Raw genomic sequence first — 22,103 nt, forward strand, 5'->3', positions numbered from 1 at the left:
GTCCTGTATCCGGAGGACCACGTGGAGACAACGTGGCAGGAGCAGTCACAAATCCCTCCTCGCCCCACGGGCTCGAAGTGCAGTATTATGGCGTGCTCCCATATAGACCCGACGATGGCGGCAGCCCCAGGCGGCCCGCGGTGCTACTTCTGCGGAGGAGCCAAGCATCCACGGCAAAAGTGTCCTGCTAAAGCGGTGGTCTGTAATCAATGCGGTAAAAAGGGGCACTACGCGAAAGTCTGCAGATCGAAGCCCAAGAACGGCAGTGCAGTCTGTGACCCTCCAAAACGGGGATCATCACCATCGACGTCGAAGTACCCACGAGGTCCGTCCACGTGCGAGTCCAGGACGACGCCATTGTGGTCGGCGGAGTCGGAGGGAGATGACCACCAGGAGTCGCTACACTTGGCGCCCTCAACCATGTGCGATTCATGGGGGCGGCCATCTTGGTCGACGACGACCTGGAGCGACCAGCAGGTATCCTCAGCATCGACCTCAGCTGCCTGCAGTGACGTCCAAGGGCCAACGGTGGCGTCGATCACCCTGAACCAGGCTAAGCATCACAGGCTTGACTGTTCAATGATGAACATTAAGGTAAATGGTCGTACAGTTTATTGTCTGTTTGACAGCGGGAGCACTGAGAGCTTTATTCACCCTGACACTGTAAAGAGGTGTGGACTCCAGGTTCTACTGCCAAACAGACAATTTCTATGGCATCACGGTCCCGATCTGTACCGATCCAAGGACGTTGTGTGGTAACTCTGAACGTGCAGGGCACAATTTACGAGCGATACAGGCTCCTTGTGTTGCCGCACCTTTGCGCACCAATTCTCCTCGGACTAAACTTTATGGCCCACATGAAGAGTGTGATCCTACAGTACGGTGGGCCACTCCCTTCGCTGACAGTAGGGGACCAGCTGCAGCCTCCAAATTGTCCAAAGCGCCCCGCATGCAATCTTTCCACATTAAAGATCACCACACCGTCTTTATTTAAGAATCTGGTACCAGGCTGCAAGCCCATCGCTACTAAAAGTAGGCGTTACAGCGCTGAAGATCGGATCTTCATCAGATCTGAGGTTCAGCGGCTCCTCAAAGAAGGGATCATACAGCCCAGCGTTAGTCCGTGGAGAGCACAGGTCGTGGTGGTTAAGAGCGGGAACAAACCCCGGATGGTCATTGATTACAGTCAGACCATTAATCGATATACGCAGCTGGATGCGTATCCTCTCCCGCGCATATCTGATATGGTCAATCAGATTGCGCAGTACCGGGTGTTCTCCACCATAGACCTTAAGTCCGCCTACCACCAACTCCCCATCCGCCCAGAGGACCGACATTACACGGCTTTTGAGGCAGATGGTCGTCTGTATCAGTTTCTTAGGGTTCCATTTGGTGTCACCAATGGGGTCTCGGTCTTCCAGCGTGCTATGGACCAAATGGTGGACCAGAACGGGCTGCGGGCTACCTTCCCGTACCTGGATAATGTCACCATCTGCGGCCGTGATCAGCAGGACCATGACACAAATCTCCAGAACTTTTTGCGCACTGCATCTCGCCTGAATCTGACCTACAACAGGGAGAAGTGTGTATTCCGTACGCGCCGGTTAGCCATCCTGGGATACGTAGTGGAAAACGGGGTCATTGGCCCTGATCCCGACCGTATGCGCCCCCTTGCTGAACTTCCCTTGCCCGCTAGCGCAAAAGCACTGAGGAGATGCCTCGGCTTCTTCTCCTATTATGCGCAGTGGGTCCCCAACTACGCGGACAAAGCCTGTCCACTTATTAAGTCCACGACTTTTCCACTCACGCCAGAGGCCCAATTGGCCTTCAAGGCTTTGAAACGCGACATTGCGAAAGCCACGATGCACGCGGTGGACGAATCCATCCCTTTTCAGGTGGAAAGTGATGCATCTGATTTCGCCCTGGCCGCCTCACTAAACCAGGCAGGCAGGCCCGTCGCGTTTTTTTCCCGCACCCTTCAAGGTCCCGAAATTCGGCATTCAGCGGTGGAAAAGGAGGCCCAGGCCATTGGGGAGGCCGTCAGACACTGGCGCCATTATCTGGCGGGGAAGCGGTTCACCCTGATCACGGACCAGCGGTCCGTGGCGTTTATGTTCAATAACACGCAGAGGGGCAAGATCAAGAATGACAAGATCTTGCGGTGGAGAATAGAGCTCTCCACCTATAATTACGATATTATGTATCGTCCAGGGAAACTCAATGAGCCCTCGGATGTCCTCTCGCGTGGAACATGTGCTACTATGCAGGAGGACCGCTTGAGCGCCCTCCATAATGACCTGTGCCATCCTGGGGTCACTCGGCTCTACCACTTCATCAAAGCCCCCAACCTGCCCTACTCAGTGGAGGACGTCAGGTCAGTGACAAGGAGCTGTCGGATTTGCGCGGAATGCAAACCGCACTTTTACCGACCTGACCGGGCACAATTGGTCAAGGCCACTCGCCCCTTCGAGAGGCTGAGTGTGGATTTTAAGGGCCCCCTTCCCTCAACAGATCGGAACGTGTACTTTCTTAACATCATAGACGAGTACTCCCGGTTCCCGTTTGTTGTCCCCTGTGCAGACACATCGACTGCCACGGTGATCAAGGCATTCCGTGATCTTTTTACCATGTTCGGGTACCCCAGCTATATACATAGCGACAGGGGCTCGTCGTTCATGAGGAATGACTTGAGGCAATTCCTGCTCTCATACGGGATTGCCTCTAGTAGGACCACGAGTTACAACCCTAGGGGTAATGGACAGGTGGAAAGAGAGAATGCTACAGTCTGGAAGGCTGCCCTATTAGCGCTGAAGTCCAAAGGCCTTCCAGTCTCCCATTGGCAGGAGGTCCTCCCAAATGCGCTTCACTCCATCCGCTCCCTCCTGTGTACGGCAACCAATGCTACTCCCCATGAGAGGATGTTCTCATTCCCTCGGAAGTCGTCCTCGGGGATATCTTTACCAGCCTGGTTGACGTACCCAGGACCCGTCCTTCTGCGGCGACATGTAAGGGCCCGCAAGTCCGACCCCTTGGTCGAACCGGTCCACCTCCTCCACGCCAACGCTCAGTATGCCTATGTGGCATATCCCGACGGGCGAGAGGACACAGTCTCGATCCGAGACCTGGCGCCCGCAGGGGACGTAGCAACTCCTGTCGCTCCCATACCCCCAGTCACGAATCCCCTATCTCTTATTTCTCCCCCGGACGTGGCGCGGTCAGCACCGGGACCAGTGCATAACAGTTATACTCCACTGTACAGCTTGCCTGAGACTCGGAGATCGGCGCCATCGCAGAATGTACCGGGATCCCCTGCACTACCGCTTCATCAGGGTCAACCGGCCCGTGAGTCCGCGAGAGGACGGCCGGACGCTGTTTTGGAGAGAACGCCACCGCAAGCACCTGCTCCGGTGTCACCGCCGGTATTGAGGAGGTCACAACGACGGTGCGGTCCTCCAGACCGTCTGGACTTGTAGATTGTTGACTTTTTTTAATATAGTCTGTTTTCGCACCCCGCCGGCCTTTGTTCTCAAAGGAGGGGTGAATGTGGTGAACCATCGTTGGTTACCACTGTGGGGTTGTTCTAATGTTGTTGTTGGGCTAGGGTGTTTACACTGTGGGATTAATACACCTGTGGTTGTTGCTGTTGTGGCACATCCCAGTCGGGCCCCGCCTCCTGGGAGAGGTACAAGACCCCCTGCTCGGGCGGGACCCCTTCAGTCTGGAGTGGTGTACTTGTGTTCTAATAGTTCCATTGTTAGACAATAAAAGCCTTCAGTTACCGAAGCCTCGTGTCTTGTGCTCAATTGACGTGCATCAGAGTGTGAATGTGAGAGAGACAGGAGCGTGCGTGTGAATGAGAGAGAGACGGGAGCGCGTGTGTGAATGTGAGAGAGACAGGAGCGTGTGTGTGAATGAGAGAGAGACAGGAGCGTGTGTGTGAATGAGAGAGACGGGAGCGTGTGTGTGAATGAGAGAGAGACGGGAGCGCGTGTGTGAATGAGAGAGAGACGGGAGCGTGTGTGTGAATGAGAGAGAGACGGGAGCGTGTGTGTGAATGAGAGACGGGAGCGTGTGTGTGAATGAGAGAGAGACGGGAGCATGTGTGTGAATGTGAATGAGAGAGACGGGAGTGTGTGTGTGAATGTGAGAGAGACGGGAGCGTGTGTGTGAATGTGAGAGAGACGGGAACGTGTGTGTGAATGAGAGAGAGACAGGAGCGTGTGTGTGAATGAGAGAGAGACGGGAGCGTGTGTGTGAATGAGAGAGAGACGGGAGCGTGTGTGTGAATGAGAGAGAGACGGGAGCGTGTGTGTGACTGTGAGAGACAGGAGCGTGTGTGTGAATGAGAGAGAGACGGGAGCGTGTGTGTGAATGAGAGAGAGACGGGAGCGTGTGTGTGAATGAGAGAGAGACGGGAGCGTGTGTGTGAATGTGAGAGACAGGAGCGTGTATGTGAATGAGAGAGAGACGGGAGCGTGTGTGTGACTGTGAGAGACAGGAGCGTGTGTGTGAATGAGAGAGAGACGGGAGCGCGTGTGTGAATGAGAGAGAGACGGGAACGTGTGTGTGAATGTGAGAGACAGGAGCGTGTATGTGAATGAGAGAGAGACGGGAGCGTGTGTGTGAATGTGAGAGAGACGGGAGCGTGTGTGTGAATGTGTGAGAGACGGGAACGTGTGTGTGAATGAGAGAGAGACGGGAGCGTGTGTGTGAATGTGAGAGAGATGGGAGCGTGTGTGTGAATGTGAGAGAGACGGGATCGTCTGTGTGAATGAGAGAGAGACGGGAGCGTGTGTGTGAATGAGAGAGAGACGGGAGCGTGTGTGTGAATGTGAGAGAGACGGGAGCGTGTGTGTGAATGTGAGAGAGACGGGAACGTGTGTGTGAATGAGAGACAGACGGGAGCGTGTGTGTGAATGTGAGAGAGACGGGAGCGTGTGTGTGAATGTGAGAGAGACGGGAACGTGTGTGTGAATGAGAGAGAGACAGGAGCGTGTGTGTGAATGAGAGAGAGACGGGAGCGGGTGTGTGAATGAGAGAGAGACGGGAGCGTGTGTGTGAATGAGAGAGAGACGGGAGCGTGTGTGTGAATGACAGAGAGACGGGAGCGTGTGTGTGAATGAGAGAGAGACGGGAGCGTGTGTGTGAATGAGAGAGAGACGGGAGCGTGTGTGTGAATGAGAGAGAGACGGGAGCGTGTGTGTGAATGAGAGAGAGACGGGAGCGTGTGTGTGAATGAGAGAGAGACGGGGGCGTGTGTGTGAATGAGAAAGAGACGGGAACGTGTGTGTGAATGAGAGAGAGACGGGAGCGTGTGTGTGAATGAGAGAGAGAGACGGGGGCGTGTGTGTGAATGTGAGAGAGACGGGAGCGTGTGTGTGAATGAGAGAGAGACGGGAGCGTGTGTGTGAATGAGAGAGAGAGACGGGGGCGTGTGTGTGAATGAGAGAGAGACGGGAGCGTGTGTGTGAATGAGAGAGAGACGGGAGCGTGTGTGTGAATGAGAGAGAGACGGGAGCGTGTGTGTGAATGAGAGAGAGACGGGAGCGTGTGTGTGAATGAGAGAGAGACGGGAACGTGTGTGTGAATGAGAGAGAGATGGGAACGTGTGTGTGAATGAGAGAGACAGAATGAGAGAGAGACGAGAGCGTGTGTGTGAATGAGAGAGAAACAGGAGCGTGTGTGTGAATGTGAGAGAGACGGGAACGTGTGTGTGAATGAGAGAGACGGGAGCGTGTGTGTGAATGTGAGAGACAGGAGCGTGTATGTGAATCAGAGAGAGACGGGAGCGTGTGTGTGAATGTGAGAGAGACGGGAACGTGTGTGTGAATGAGAGAGAGACAGGAGCGTGTGTGTGAATGAGAGAGAGACGGGAGCGTGTGTGTGAATGTGAGAGAGACGGGAGCGTGTGTGTGAATGTGAGAGAGACGGGAGCGTGTGTGTGAATGTGAGAGAGACGGAAACGTGTGTGTGAATGAGAGAGAGACAGGAGCGTGTGTGTGAATGAGAGAGAGACGGGAGCGTGTGTGTGAATGTGAGAGAGACGGAGCGTGTGTGTGAATGTGAGAGAGACGGGAATGTGTGTGTGAATGAGAGAGAGACGGGAGCGTGTGTGTGAATGTGAGAGAGACGGGAGCGTGTGTGTGAATGTGAGAGAGACAGGAACGTGTGTGTGAATGAGAGAGAGACAGGAGCGTGTGTGTGAATGTGAGAGAGACGGGAACGTGTGTGTGAATGAGAGAGAGACAGGAGCGTGTGTGTGAATGAGAGAGAGACGGGAGCGTGTGTGTGAATGAGAGAGAGACGGGAGCGTGTGTGTGAATGAGAGAGAGACGGGAGCGTGTGTGTGAATCCGAGAGAGACGGGGGCGTGTGTGTGAATGAGAGAGAGACGGGAGCGTGTGTGTGAATGAGAGAGAGACGGGAGCGTGTGTGTGAATGAGAGAGAGACGGGAACGTGTGTGTGAATGAGAGAGAGACGGGAACGTGTGTGTGAATGAGAGACGGGAGCGTCTGTGTGAATGAGAGAGAGACGGGAGCGTGTGTGTGAATGTGAGAGAGACGGGAGCGTGTGTGTGAATGAGAGAGATACGGGAGCGTGTGTGTGAATGAGAGAGAGACGGGAGCGTGTGTGTGAATGAGAGAGAGACGGGAGCGTGTGTGTGAATGAGAGAGAGACGGGAACGTGTGTGTGAATGAGAGAGAGACGGGAACGTCTGTGTGAATGAGAGAGACAGAATGAGAGAGAGACGAGAGCGTGTGTGTGAATGAGAGAGAGACAGGAGCGTGTGTGTGAATGTGAGAGAGACGGGAACGTGTGTGTGAATGAGAGAGAGACGGGAACGTGTGTGTGAATGAGAGAGACAGAATGAGAGAGAGACGAGAGCGTGTGTGTGAATGAGAGAGAGACAGGAGCGTGTGTGTGAATGAGAGAGACAGAATGTGAGAGAGACGGGAGCGTGTGTGTGAATGTGGGAGAGACGGGAGCGTGTGTGTGAATGTGGGAGAGACGGGAGCGTGTGTGTGACTGTGAGAGACAGGAGCGTGTGTGTGAATGAGAGAGAGACGGGAGCGTGTGTGTGAATGAGAGAGAGACGGGAACGTGTGTGTGAATGAGAGAGAGACGGGAGCGTGTGTGTGAATGTGAGAGAGACGGGAACGTGTGTGTGAATGAGAGAGAGACGGGAGCGTGTGTGTGAATGTGAGAGAGACGGGAACGTGTGTGTGAATGAGAGAGAGACGGGAACGTGTGTGTGAATGAGAGAGAGACGGGAGCGTGTGTGTGAATGTGAGAGAGACGGGAACGTGTGTGTGAATGAGAGAGACAGAATGAGAGAGAGACGAGAGCGTGTGTGTGAATGAGAGAGAGACAGGAGCGTGTGTGTGAATGTGAGAGAGACGGGAGCGTGTGTGTGAATGTGGGAGAGACGGGAGCGTGTGAGTGAATGTGGGAGAGACGGGAGCATGTGTGTGAATGTGGGAGAGACGGGAGCGTGTGTGTGAATGTGAGAGAGACGGGAGCATGTGTGTGAATGAGAGAGAGACGGGACCGTGTGTGTGAATGAGAGAGAGACGGGAGCGTGTGTGTGAATGTGAGAGAGACAGGAGCGTGTGTGTGAATGAGAGAGAGATGGGAGCGTGTGTGTGAATGAGAGAGAGCCAGGAGCGTGTGTGTGAATGAGAGAGAGACGGGAGCGTGTGTGTGAATGTGAGAGAGACAGGAGCGTGTGTGTGAATGAGAGAGAGACGGGAGCGTGTGTGTGAATGAGAGAGACACGGGAGCGTGTGTGTGAATGAGAGAGAGACGGGAGCGTGTGTGTGAATGAGAGAGAGACGGGAGCGTGTGTGTGAATGTGAGAGAGACGGGAGCGTGTGTGTGAATGAGAGAGAGACAGGAGCGTGTCTGTGAATGTGAGAGAGACAGGAGCGTGTGTGTGAATGAGAGAGGGACAGGAGCGTGTCTGTGAATGAGAGAGAGACGGGAGCGTGTGTGTGAATGTGAGAGAGACGGGAGCATGTGTGTGAATGAGAGAGAGACGGGAGCGTGTGTGTGAATGAGAGAGAGACGGGAGCGTGTGTGTGAATGAGAGAGAGACGGGAGCGTGTGTGTGAATGTGAGAGAGACAGGAGTGTGTGTGTGAATGAGAGAGAGATGGGAGCGTGTGTGTGAATGAGAGAGAGCCAGGAGCGTGTGTGTGAATGAGAGAGAGACGGGAGCGTGTGTGTGAATGTGAGAGAGACAGGAGCGTGTGTGTGAATGAGAGAGAGACGGGAGCGTGTGTGTGAATGAGAGAGACACGGGAGCGTGTGTGTGAATGAGAGAGAGACGGGAGCGTGTGTGTGAATGAGAGAGAGACGGGAGCGTGTGTGTGAATGTGAGAGAGACGGGAGCGTGTGTGTGAATGAGAGAGAGACAGGAGCGTGTCTGTGAATGTGAGAGAGACAGGAGCGTGTGTGTGAATGAGAGAGGGACAGGAGCGTGTCTGTGAATGAGAGAGAGACGGGAGCGTGTGTGTGAATGTGAGAGAGACGGGAGCGTGTGTGTGAATGTGAGAGAGACGGGAGCGTGTGTGTGAATGAGAGAGAGACGGGAGCGTGTGTGTGAATGAGAGACAGGAGCGTGTGTGTGAATGTGAGAGAGACGGGAGCGTGTGTGTGAATGAGAGAGACGGGAGCGTGTGTGTGAATGTGAGAGAGACGGGAGCGTGTGTGTGAATGAGAGAGACAGGAGCGTGTGTGTGAATGTGAGAGAGACAGGAGCGTGTGTGTGAATGAGAGAGAGACGGGAGCGTGTGTGTGAATGAGAGAGAGACGGGAGCGTGTGTGTGAATGAGAGAGACAGGAGCGTTTGTGTGAATGAGAGACAGGAGCGTGTGTGTGAATGTGAGAGAGACGGGAGCGTGTGTGTGAATGAGAGAGACAGGAGCGTGTGTGAGAATGAGAGAGAGACGGGAGCGTGTGTGTGAATGAGAGAAAGACGGGAGCGTGTGTGTGAATGAGAGAGAGACGGGAGCGTGTGTGTGAATGAGAGAGACAGGAGCGTTTGTGTGAATGAGAGACAGGAGCGTGTGTGTGAATGTGAGAGAGACGGGAGCGTGTGTGTGAATGAGAGAGAGACGGGAGCGTGTGTGTGAATGAGAGAGAGACGGGAGCGTGTGTGTGAATGAGAGAGAGACGGGAGAGTGTGTGTGAATGAGAGAGAGACGGGAGCGTGTGTGTGAATGAGAGAGAGACGGGAGCGTGTGTGTGAATGAGAGAGAGACGGGAGCGTGTGTGTGAATGAGAGAGAGACAGGAGCGTGTGTGATGCACGACAATCAAGCATGAGGTACAAGGCTTCAGCGATTGAAGGCTTTTATTGATAAACAATGGAACTATCTAACACGGGTACACCAATCCAGACTGGAGGGGTCCCGCCTGAGCAGAGGGTCTTATACCTCTCCCCAGGACGCGGGGCCCGACCGGGATGTGCCATAACAACATCCACCACAGGTATATTAATCCCACAGTGTAAACACCCTCACCCAACAACATTATAACAACCCCCACAGTGGCAACACCCTAACCCAACAGTAACATTGGAATAACCCACAGTGGTAACCAACGATGGTTCACCACATTCACCCCTCCTTTAAAAACAAAGGCCGGCGGGGTGCGAAAACAGGTCACATATATACAAAATTCACAAGTCGAGACGGTCTGGAGGACCGCACCGTCGCTGTGATCTCCTCAACACCGGTTGCGACACCGGAGCAGGTGCTTGCGGTGGCGTTCTCTCCAAAACAACGTCCGGCTGTCCCCTCGAGGACTCCCGGGCCGGTTCACCCTGGTGAGGTGGTGGTGCAGGGGATCCTGGAACCTTCTGTGGTGGCGCCGATCTCCGAGTCTCAGGCAAGCTGTACATGGGAATATAACTGTTATGCACTGGTCCCGGTGCTGACCGCGCCACGTCTGGGGAAGAAAGAAGTGAAAGGGGATTCGTGACTGGGGGTATGGGAGCGACAGGAGTTGCTACGTCCCCTGCGGGCGCCAGGTCTCGAATCGAAACCGTGTCCTCTCGCCCGTCAGGATATGCCACATAGGCATACTGAGGGTTGGCGTGGAGGAGTTGGACCGGTTCGACCAAGGGGTCGGACTTGCGGGCCCTCACATGTCGCCGCAGAAGGACGGGTCCTGGGTACGTCAACCAGGCTGGTAAGGAGATCCCCGAGGACGACTTCCGAGGGAATGAGAACATCCTCTCGTGGGGAGTAGCATTGGTTGCCGTACACAGGAGGGAGCGGATGGAATGAAGCGCATTTGGAAGGACCTCCTGCCAACGGGAGACTGGAAGGCCCCTGGACTTCAGCGCCAATAGGACAGCCTTCCAGACTGTAGCATTCTCTCTCTCCACCTGTCCGTTGCCCCTAGGGTTGTAGCTCGTGGTTCTACTAGAGGCAATCCCGTATGAGAGCAGGAATTGCCTCAAGTCGTTACTCATGAACGACGAGCCCCTGTCGCTATGTATGTAGCAGGGGTACCCGAACAGGGTAAAAAGATCACTGAATGCCTTAATTACCGTGGCAGTCGACGTGTCCGCACAGGGGACAACAAACGGGAACCGGGAGTATTCATCTTTGATATTGAGAAAATAGACATTCCGGTCCGTTGAGGGAAGGGGGCCCTTAAAATCCACACTCAGCCTCTCGAAGGGGCGAGTGGCCTTGACCAATTGTGCCCGGTCCGGTCGATAAAAGTGCGGTTTGCATTCCGCGCAAATCCGACAGCTTCTCGTTACTGACCTGACATCCTCCACCGAGTAGGGCAGGTTGCGGGCTTTTATGAAGTGGTAGAGTCGGGTGACTCCAGGGTGGCACAGGTCATTGTGGAGGGCCTTCAAGCGGTCCTCCTGCATGATAGCGCATGTTCCGCGCGAGAGGGCATCCGAGGGCTCATTGAGCTTCCCTGGACGATACATAATATCGTAATTATAGGTGGAGAGCTCAATCCTCCACCGCAAGATCTTATCGTTCTTGATCTTGCCCCTCTGCGTATTACTGAACATAAACGCCACGGATCGTTGATCCGTGATCAGGGTGAACCACTTCCCCGCCAGGTAATGGCGCCAGTGTCTGACGGCCTCCACAATGGCCTGAGCCTCCTTCTCCACCGCTGAATGCCGAATTTCGGGACCTTGAAGGGTGCGGGAAAAAAACGCGACGGGCCTGCCTGCCTGGTTTAGTGTGGCGGCCAGGGCGAAATCCGATGCATCACTTTCCACCTGAAAAGGGATGGATTCATCCACCGCGTGCATCGTGGCTTTCGCAATGTCGCTTTTCAAAGCCTTGAAGGCCACTTGGGCCTCCGGCGTGAGTGGGAAGGTCGTGGACTTAATGAGCGGACGGGCTTTGTCCGCGTAGTTGGGGACCCACTGCGCATAATAAGAAAAGAAGCCGAGGCATCTCCTCAGTGCTTTTGTGCTAGCGGGCAAGGGAAGTTCAGCAAGGGGGCGCATACGGTCTGGATCAGGGCCGATAACCCCGTTTTCCACCACGTATCCAAGGATAGCTAACCTGCGCGTACGGAATACACACTTCTCCCTGTTATAGGTCAGATTCAGGCGAGATGCAGTGCGCAGAAAGTTTTGGAGATTCGTGTCATGGTCCTGCTGGTCATGGCCGCAGATGGTGACGTTATCCAGGTACGGGAAGGTAGCCCGCAACCCGTTCTGGTCCACCATTCGGTCCATAGCACGCTGGAAGACCGAGACCCCATTGGTGACACCAAATGGAACCCTAAGAAACTGATATAGACGACCATCCGCCTCAAAAGCCGTGTACTGTCGGTCCTCTGGGCGGATGGGGAGTTGGTGGTAGGCAGACTTAAGGTCTATGGTGGAGAACACCCGGTACTGCGCAATCTGATTGACCATATCAGATATGCGCGGGAGAGGACACGCATCCAGCTGCGTATAACGGTTAATGGTCTGACTGTAGTCGATGACCATCCGGGGCTTGTTCCCGCTTTTAACCACCACGACCTGCGCTCTCCACGGACTAGCACTTGGCTGTATGATCCCTTCTTTGAGGAGCCGCTGAACCTCAGATCTGATAAAGATCCGGTCTTCAGCGCTGTAACGCCTACTTTTAGTAGTGATGGGCTTGCAGCCTGGTACCAGATTCTTAAATAAAGAGGGTGTGGTGATCTTTAGTGTGGAAAGATTGCATGCGGGGCGCTTTGGGCAATTTGGAGGCTGCGGCTGATTCCCTACTGCCAGTGAAGGGAGTGGCCCACCGTACTGTAGGATCACACTCTTCATGTGGACCATAAAGTTTAGTCCGAGGAGAATTGGCGCGCAAAGGTGCGGCAACACAAGGAGCCTGTATCGCTCGTAAATTGTGCCCTGCACCTCTAGGGTTACCATACAACGTCCTTGGATCGGTACAGACCGGGACCGTGATGCCATAGAAATTGTCTGTTTGGCAGGTAGAACCCGGAGTCCACACCTTTTTGCAGTGTCAGGGTGAATAAAACTCTCGGTGCTCCCACTGTCAAACAGACAATACACAGTACGACCATTTACCTTGATGTTCATCATCGAACTGTCAAGCCTGTGATGCTTTGTCTGGTCCAGAGAGATCGACGCCACCGTTGGCCCCCGGGCGTCACTGCATGCAGCCGAGGTTGATACTGAGGACCCCTGCTGGTCGCTCCTGGTCGTCGTCGACCATGATGGCCGCCCCCATGAATCGCACGTGGGTGAGGGCGCCAAGCGTAGCGACTCCTGGTGGTCATCCTCCTCCTCCGCCAGCCACAATGGCGCCGTCCTGGATTCGCACGTGGTCGGGCCTCGCGGGTACCGCGACGTCGAAGGAGCTTGTCTCCGCTCTGGAGGGTCACAGGCTGCACTGCCGTTCTTGGGCTTCGACTTGCAAACTTTAGCATAGTGCCCCTTTTTACCGCACTGACTGCAGATCGCCGTTTTTGCTGGACACTGTTGCCGTGGATGCTTGGCTCCTCCGCAAAAATAGCATCGCTGGCCGCCTGGAGCTGCCGCCGTCATCGGGTCGATATGGGAGCGCGGGCCCGTGGGGCAAGGAGGGATTTGTGCTTGCTCCTGCCACGTTGTCTCCGCGTGGTCTTCGGGGTACAGAGCCAAGCTTTTCGACGCTGCCTCCAGCATCTCAGCCATCTCCATCGCTTGGGTCAAGTTGAGGTTCCCTTTCTCCAATAGCTTAAGCCGGATGTACGAGGACCCTACCCCTGCTACGAACGCATCTCGGGCGAGGTCGTACATATATTGCTCCGCCGACACATCTTTGCAGTCGCAGCCCCTGGCAAGCTGCAAGAGCTCATTGGCGTAGTCCTCCATGGTTTCGCCCGACTGCCGACGTCGTGTAGCGAGGAGGTAACGAGCGTGAATCTCGTTGGGTGGTCTGGTGTATCGTTTCTTCAAGTGCTCGATGGCCCTCGGGTAAGTGGTGGCCGCACGAATCGCAAGATAGACCGTGTCGCTTACCCTCGCGTGGAGGACCTGGAGTTTGTCGTCGTCCGTAGTAACTGCTGCAGAGGCTGCCAGGTAGTCCTCGAAACACTTCAACCAGTGGTCGAAGGTGTTAGAGGCACCGACCGCACGTGGGTCCAGCGTCAGACGCTCTGGTTTCAGCATTAGCTCCATACTCTCTTTACTGTCGAGAGTTTTCTGTTTATCAATAAAATTGATGCGCGACAATCAAGCACGAGGTACAAGGCTTCAGCGATTGAAGGCTTTTATTGATAAACAATGGAACTATCTAACACGGGTACACCAATCCTGACTGGAGGGGTCCCGCCTGAGCAGAGGGTCTTATACCTCTCCCCAGGAGGCGGGGCCCGACCGGGATGTGCCATAACAACATCCACCACAGGTATATTAATCCCACAGTGTAAACACCCTAACCCAACAACATTATAACAACCCCCACAGTGGCAACACCCTAACCCAACAGTAACATTGGAATAACCCACAGTGGTAACCAACGATGGTTCACCACAGTGTGTGTGAATGAGAGAGAGACGGGAGCGTGTGTGTGAATGAGAGAGAGACGGGAGAGTGTGTGTGAATGTGAGGGAGACGGGAGCGTGTGTGTGAATGAGAGAGAGACAGGAGCGTGTGTGTGAATGAGAGAGAGACGGGAGCCTGTGTGTGTGAATGTGAGAGAGACAGGAACGTGTGTGTGAATGTGAGGGAGACGGGAGCGTGTGTGTGAATGAGAGAGAGACGGGAGCGTGTGTGTGAATGTGAGAGAGACGGGAGTGTGTGTGTGAATGAGAGAGGCAGGAGCGTGTGTAAGAATGTGAGAGAGATGGGAGCGTGTGTGTGAATGAGAGAGAGACGGGAGAGTGTGTGTGAGTGTGAGAGAGACGGGAGCGTGTGTGTGAATGAGAGAGAGACGGGAGAGTGTGTGTGAATGTGAGAGAGACAGGAGCGTGTGTGTGAATGAGAGAGAGACGGGAGCGTGTGTGTGTGAATGAGAGAGAGACGGGAGCGTGTGTGTGAATGAGAGAGAGACAGGAGCGTGTGTGTGAATGAGAGAGAGACGGGAGCGTGTGTGTGAATGAGAGAGAGACGGGAGCGTGTGTGTGAATGAGAGAGAGACGGGAGCGTGTGTGTGAATGAGAGAGAGACGGGAGCGTGTGTGTGAATGAGAGAGAGACGGGAGCGTGTGTGTGAATGTGAGAGAAACGGGAGCGTGTGTGTGAATGAGAGAGAGACGGGAGCGTGTGTGTGAATGAGAGAGAGACAGGAGCGTGTGTGTAAATGAGAGAGAGACGGGAGCGTGTGTGTGAATGTGAGAGAGACGGGAGCGTGTGTGTGAATGAGAGAGAGACGGGAGCGTGTGTGTGAATGTGAGAGAGACGGGAGCGTGTGTGTGAATGTGAGAGAGACGGGAGCGTGTGTGTGAATGAGAGAGACGGGCGCGTGTGTGTGAATGAGAGAGACGGGAGCGTGTGTGTGAATGAGAGACGGGAGCGTGTGTGTGAATGTGAGAGAGACAGGAGCGTGTGTGTGAATGAGAGAGAGACAGGAGCGTGTCTGTGAATGAGAGAGAGACGGGAGCGTGTGTGTGAATGAGAGACAGGAGCGTGTGTGTGAATGTGAGAGAGATGGGAGCGTGTGTGTGAATGAGAGAGAGACGGGAGCGTGTGTGTGAATGAGAGAGAGACGGGTGCATGTGTGTGAATGAGAGAGAGACAGGAGCGTGTGTGTGAATGTGAGAGAGATGGGAGCGTGTGTGTGAATGAGAGAGAGACGGGAGCGTGTGTGTGAATGAGAGAGAGACGGGAGCGTGTGTGTGAATGAGAGAGAGACAGGAGCGTGTGTGTGAATGAGAGAGAGACGGGAGCATGTGTGTGAATGAGAGAGAGACGGGAGCGTGTCTGTGAATGAGAGAGAGACGGGAGCGTGTGTGTGAATGAGAGAGAGACGGGTGCATGTGTGTGAATGAGAGAGAGAAAGGAGCGTGTCTGTGAATGAGAGAGAGATGGGAGCGTGTGTGTGAATGAGTGAGAGACGGGAGCATGTGTGTGAATGAGAGAGAGACAGGAGCGTGTGTGTGAATGAGAGAGAGACGGGAGCGTGTGTGTGAATGTGAGAGAGATGGGAATGTGATGCTGTGGCTACTTCATCTTCGATCATTGAGGGGTTAACTGAACATTGCTTCATGTTTTCGGGAGTTATTAAGCAGGCTCGTTAACCACCCCCCCCCCTGTCCCCGTCCCCCATTTTACTATTTTCTGGAACTGTACCAAAATGTGCCCTTTGAACACCTGCACAGCAGGCCATCCGGTGAAGCAGCAGAATCCAGAACCTGAATTGTCGTCTGTGAACTCCTATAATGAGCCAGTTCAACAGCTGCAATCGTGCTGGGAACATTTCGATAGCAGCTTAGCTGAGTGACAGAGCTGAAGAATGAAGCTGCACAGACAGAGCTTTAACTCAGCACAGGAAGCCTGACTGATAGGACATCGGGGGAAGAAGGACATGCTTACTTCCCAGAAGAGTTTGGGAGGCAGTCAATGTTCCTGAAGTAGATAAATTGGCAAGATACTGGAGAGAAAAAATCGAACCTTAAGAATCCTACTCAGCTATGCGAACATCACTGGGCATTAGAGGCACATGTCACAAGCAGACAAGTCAACATTTTAACTTTTCCATAGTTGGACAATGCCAGCAATAAAATAAGGTTACCCCGTGTAATACTTGCATAATAGAATTATCAGGAAAACAGAAGTAATTTTAAGTGATCTATATTTGTCTTGTTACAGGTGTTTGCATCTGGGGGTTTTGGTTTCCCTTCTTGTCACAAGTTCCTTTGTCATAATCACAGAATCCCTTCAGTGCAGAAGGAGGTCATTCGGCCCATCGAGTCTGACCGAGCACAATCCCACTGTGGTGAACCATCGTTGGTTCCCACCAGGTAGTACTGAGCCAGGGTCTGGCCAGTACTATGAGTCTGTATATATGTTGCTGTTGGGGTTAGGGTTGGGTTGTTCTACATGTTACTGTTGGGGTTAGGGTTGGGCTGTTCTACCTGTATTATAGTTATTATGGTACATCCCAGTCAGGCTCCGCCTCCTGGGAGAGGTATAAAGGTCACTGCTCTGTCTGGGACCCCTCAGTCTGGGATCGTGTATTATATATGGTAGCTCTATTGTAGTAGTTAATAAAAGCCTTTATTTCCTCGAGCATCTCTAGCCTCGTGAGTTATATCGCGCATCACCCACCCAGGCCCTATTTCCGTAACCCCACATTTTTACCCTGCTAATCCCACTGACACTAGGGTCAATTTAGCATGGCCAAACAACCTCACCCGCACATCTGTGGACTGAGGGAGCACCCGGAGGAAACCCACGCAGACACGGGGACAACATGCAGACTCCACACAGACAGTGACCCAAGGCCGGAATCGAACCCGGATCCCTGGTGCTGTTTCCACCCCATCCTCACTCCCTACATCCGTGGATGCTTGTGGTCGTGCCACAGGGTTCTGGGATGTACAGGTTTGGAGTCACTCTCTCTCTGGCTCTCTATTCTTTCATTGCCACAGAAATAGAACTAATCAGAATGGTCTGGCTCTTTATTTACCAGGGCTTTGCCATTCATTCTTTGACCTCTATACTGAAGCCTAATGCAGAGTGAAGCAGATGGTGTTCAATTGTCAAGATCTAGGAAGTTGTACCATAAGGAGCCCACAAATCCTTCAAGCTACCTGAACCATGAACAAATCATTCTGGTTTTAGTGCCTATTTTTCTTATACTTGTATTCTGCGATGATGTCATGAGCCATTGGTGCAGGAAGGAGTCTTCATCTCCAGAAGACCATCTTCTTTCCTCTTTAAAGAAGTGGAATAGATGATAATCTTAAAATGAGGGTTGCATCGACAGTTTATGGGGAAGTAGGACATTGGCCTGCCTGATTATGCACTGGACACTGAAAGAAGAAATACCATTTGGATCTTGGGCAAATGAAACAAGCCTTTATGTTCATTTCGGTCCAGCTTTCTGTCCAGTGGCCCAGTGGCAACATGGGTGCAGTTGATGCCTATCTGTTCTTTGGGGAAAGCCAAATGGCTCCGTGGAACTGTGCTGTCCTCTCACATTGTTGCTGTTGGTTCATGGTGAACAGAGTGAAGTCAATGTCTCTTCTGATGTTCTTACTCCTGGAGGGCTGACAATGCAACTGTTGCCTCTGCTGGTCTGAAAGGCACCACATTTTCTTAAAAATGACAATCATGGCTGCCGCTGGCAGCTTGTTGGATGGTGGATCTTGTCCTTGGTTCTTCCCAAAGGCAATGATGCAGCTCTGCTCACTCTCCTTGCTAATTGTCAGCCTCTTTCAACACATCCCGCCCATATAGTCCAAGATTGTAACATAGGGGCAGAACAGCAGCAGCAATAGGCCTTTCAGGAGCCTGAGCCATTGGGGGTGCTGGACTACTGTGAATTCAGGCTCACGGGCAATCAGACAGCTCATTCTTTGCTGCACATAATTGTTTTTTTCTGCTGCTGGTGGTTTTCTGTAGGATCTGCTGGCATTGGTTTTGCCAAACTTGTGTTTGAACTGGAAAATTGCATTGCCTATGGAGCCCAAATATTCAGCAGCTCACCTCCCAGTAACAGATGGACACAAAGGCTGAACCGGCACAGCAATGCTGCTCTCGTGGGTGTCTTAGAGACACCACACTCATGGTGCATGAGGTGTGAGGCTTCATACTTTATTTATTGACAGTTATAAACACAATCAATGTGTTATCCACGCTCTGAATTACTGTTCTCCAGATGCGGCAGCCCAGTACAGATATTAATCCCCATCTCCCACAATACTGACCATGCCTGATATTACTCTCAGCAACTGGAAGTCTTCATCCTATTACCACCTAATTGTGTCCGTTATGTGCTCAGCGAGGGAGTGTGGGGTCTGTGGAACTAGCAGCTGTTTGTAAGTTACAATCCAAATGATTTCTGAGGTGGTGGTGGAGGGGGCATTCTAAACTGAGGGGCAGCTGTTTGAGGTGGTGTAAATGGGTCTGAGGCGGGGAGGAGGAATAGGTTTGAGGGGAGAACCGGTCTGAGCAGGGGGGTGGGGGGGAGGGCGGTGTGAATGGATCTGAGGTAATGGAAGAACAGTCCGAGGTAAGGGGAAATGGGTTTGGTGGGGGGATGGGTCTGGGGCGAGGGGAGAAAAGGGGTCAAAAGTTGGGGAGGGGGCATTTCTGATGGCAGAGGAGAAACCTCTGAGCTGAGGGGGTAACAGTCTGAGGTCAGGAGGGAGGAAAGTACTATGAGACGAGGGGGAAGTTTTTCTGAGGAGGGAGGTTTCTGATGTGAAGAGGAGGGTTTTCTGAGTTGGGAGGGAGACTTTTGGTAGTGAAGGGAGTTTTCCTGAGGTGAGAGGGAGTGTTTCGGAGTTGGAGAAGTTTTCTGAGGGGGAGAGTTTTTTTGAGCTAAGGCAAGAATTTTTCTGAGATGAGGGGGTGTTTTATGGAAGTGGGTGGGAGTTGTTCTGCAGGGAGGAGAGGTTTTTGGAGATGGGGAGAGTTTTTCAAGCGGCCATTGTTTTTGCTCTGGCTCTGCTGTCCCAGCTGGTGGCTATCGAGAGTAAATTCGTAGATCATAGTAGGAGTCACCAAAGATCAAGCTCAGTTATCATGGAAAAAACAATTATATTCCAGTGACGTTTTGAAAGTTCTATAAACCTGTTGCACATTCTCTCCAGTACTCTTGGAGTGAGGGCTGCAAAGGCTGGGCCTATGTGGATCCCTCTCTCCCTGGGCCTGCATGGACCCTCGTTCCCTGGGCCTATATGGATTTTACTTGCCCTGCACCTGCAAGGACACCTTTTTTGTCTTGAGCTTGCAAGGACTCCTCCCTCAGGCTGTGAGGACCACTCTCTCCATGGGTCTATGAAGACCCCTCTCTCTCTGGGTCTGTGAGGAACCTTATCTCTGGGTCTATGAGGACCCCTCTCTCCCTGGGTCTACGAAGACCCCTCTCTCCCTGGGTCTACGAGGACCCCTCTCTCCCTGGGTCTACGAAGACCCCTCTCTCCCTGGGTCTACGAGGACCCCTCTCTCCCTGGGTCTACGAGGACCCCTCTCTCCCTGGGTCTATGAGGACCCCTCTCCCCCTAGATCTATGAGGACCCCTCCCCCCCTGGGTCTATGAGGACCCCTCTCTCTCTGGGTCTATGAGGACCCCTCCCCCCCTGGGTCTATGAGGACCCCTCTCTCTCTGGGTCTATGAGGACCCCTCCCTCCCTGGGTCTATGAGGACTTCATCTCTTTGGGCCTTTAAGACCCTTCTCGCTGGGCCTGCAAAGACCCCACTTTCCCTGGGCCTGAAAGGACCCCTTTCACGCTGGATCCACAAGGCCCCCCCTTACCCACTCATTGAAGGGGCGACCTCTAATCAGAGTAACAGCTGATCAGTTGATTTTCCTCCATTGTTACGTTTCCTTCCATAGAGCACATTAGTAACAAAGGTCACATCTGCTTGGGTACCATTTTTAATCACTTAGAGATCAAAATCCATTTTCACCACACCATGCACTGCTTGTGATATGTCTCTGTATACATTCCAATTTGGGGCTTTTTGATTGTCTTGTGTGGCAATTTTCTCCCATTGCTGGGCATGAGGGAGCACTGACCCTTTACCTGAGGCATTGCCCCTTCTTGTAGAGATGGTTATTCCACCACAGGAGGCGGGGTCGCCCAGCCCAATTCTGCCTGCCCTGACATTCAAGTGCCCGATTTCAAGCAAGGGTCATCAGTCAGTGGCCGGGAGTAGGAGTTTGGGCTCATTATTAATTTATCTTTCCCAGGCCTGGGAGTGCTGAAGCCATTTCTAGGGTTTCAGTTGCAACTCGGCCAAAGTTGGGCCATCTCAGCACGTGAACAGTGATTGAACCTGGGCCTGTGAATTCCATCTGTTTCACTTGATGGGTTTTGTCCCGTGCTTTGAGACTACAAAGGTTTTTTTTTCGACCATGCTGCCAGTTTTTTTGAACGAGCCAATTGATTAGTCCCACTCCCTCCTGCCCTTTCCCCCACAGTCGAGAGAATGTTTGCTTCCCCAGTATTTATCCAATTCCCTTTTGAAAGTTACGCCTGGATTTGCTTCCACCACACTCCTTTCTGTCAATGTGTTCCAGGGCAGAGCAACCCATTTTCCATTGTGATGTGCAGCAGACAGGAATATTGCGATGACACCTCACTGAATAACAAAAATCCAGCCACACTCCATCGGCGATTCTTAATCATTGGAGTCAGAGATTGGCCAGTCCAAACACTGCAGTGTTATTACTTTGCGACAGCTTCATTGAAATTTAAATTTTAACCATAACCAAAAACAGTATTTGTCTTCCATTATCACTCAATAAAACAAAAATAGTTTATTGGTTCAACCTGGTTGTGAAACAGTGAGAGGAAGCATAAATCTGCTTTGATCCCACTGGCACAGTGACATTCTCTATCATTTCCCAAGTGCCGCCGTTGTAATTAGATTCACCCAGAGAAAGGACTACTTCTCGATGCTTGACATTAATGATTAAGATTAGCAACACATTTAATTATTTATTGATTTAATTTTACTAATACAGGACAGGGCAGCTGCTGTGGATCCATGTTCAATTCTGAGCATCTCACACATTATTCCTGGTTTCACAAAAACAAGTGGACTTCCTAATACAGCAAAAGACCATTTTGAACACTTTGTGGTGACTTTTCAGGAAGCAAATGTTGCGATTGCCGCTGTCAAAAGGGGAGAAAATAACCCACCAATGAAATAATCTTCTTGCGTGACATTTGCTTACAATTTACAGCACAGAAGTTGTGTCGGCATTTACTCTCCACACAAGCCTCCTTCATCGAATCTTATCAGCATCTCTTTCCGTTCCTTTCTCCCTCTTGTACTTGTCCATCATCCCCTTCATCAAATACACAAACCTCATCAGCTAATTCCCTACCAATGTTGTCGTTGCTTTCTGTGCGTTGCTGGCACGGTTATAAGGGTCACATGGGATTGTCATGGTTCGGTGCCCCAGGACACTTACCCCTGGGTGCAGTTGGCATGGCAAGGGTGGCACTCGTGGTTGGAGTCAGCATACTTGAAGATGAAGCCTCTGGCACCATGAAGTCCGTCAGGACACTTCTCCACACAGTTGGGCCCATCCTTGTAGTGGGAGCACTTGGTGCAATGATCAGGGCCCTGGCAAGCCAGAAAGAAACAAACACCTTACATCTCTTGCTTGAACGAACAGAAAACAGCTGACAGCAGCAAGCACCATTCTGGTTGTCTTTTGGTGAACAATATAAAACCACCAGATGATCATTTACATATTTTGCCCTGTATTTCTCCAGTGCCCCCTTCCTGGAGGAGAGAGAATATCTGTGGATTAAGCTGTTGAGCTAACAAATGATTTGGAAAATTGCTTCGTCATTTTACGTGTGCTCAAATAACAAAAGCAAAATGCCGCAGATGTTGGAGATCTAAGATAAAAACAGAAGGGACTGGCAATATCCAGCTGGTGTGACAGCATCTGTGGAGAGAAAAGTAGACTTCTTTGAATCTGCATAATGTTTTATT

General features: G+C 52.4%; 1 protein-coding gene across 5 annotated transcripts in view; it reads right to left on the reverse strand.

The window, feature by feature from the left end:
- The window catches only part of LOC144503876 (receptor tyrosine-protein kinase erbB-4-like), a 1,146,325-nt gene that overhangs the window by 347,153 nt on the left and 777,069 nt on the right, over positions 1–22,103 (reverse strand). For all 5 annotated transcript variants that reach the window (XM_078228891.1, XM_078228890.1, XM_078228889.1 and 2 more), the window contains exon 15: positions 21,571–21,725. In XM_078228891.1, the coding sequence (XP_078085017.1) occupies positions 21,571–21,725 (155 nt within the window). The remainder of the gene's footprint in view (positions 1–21,570; positions 21,726–22,103) is intronic.

The sequence above is a fragment of the Mustelus asterias genome, chromosome 14 (genome assembly GCF_964213995.1).
Source record: "Mustelus asterias chromosome 14, sMusAst1.hap1.1, whole genome shotgun sequence".
NCBI lineage: Eukaryota > Metazoa > Chordata > Chondrichthyes > Carcharhiniformes > Triakidae > Mustelus > Mustelus asterias.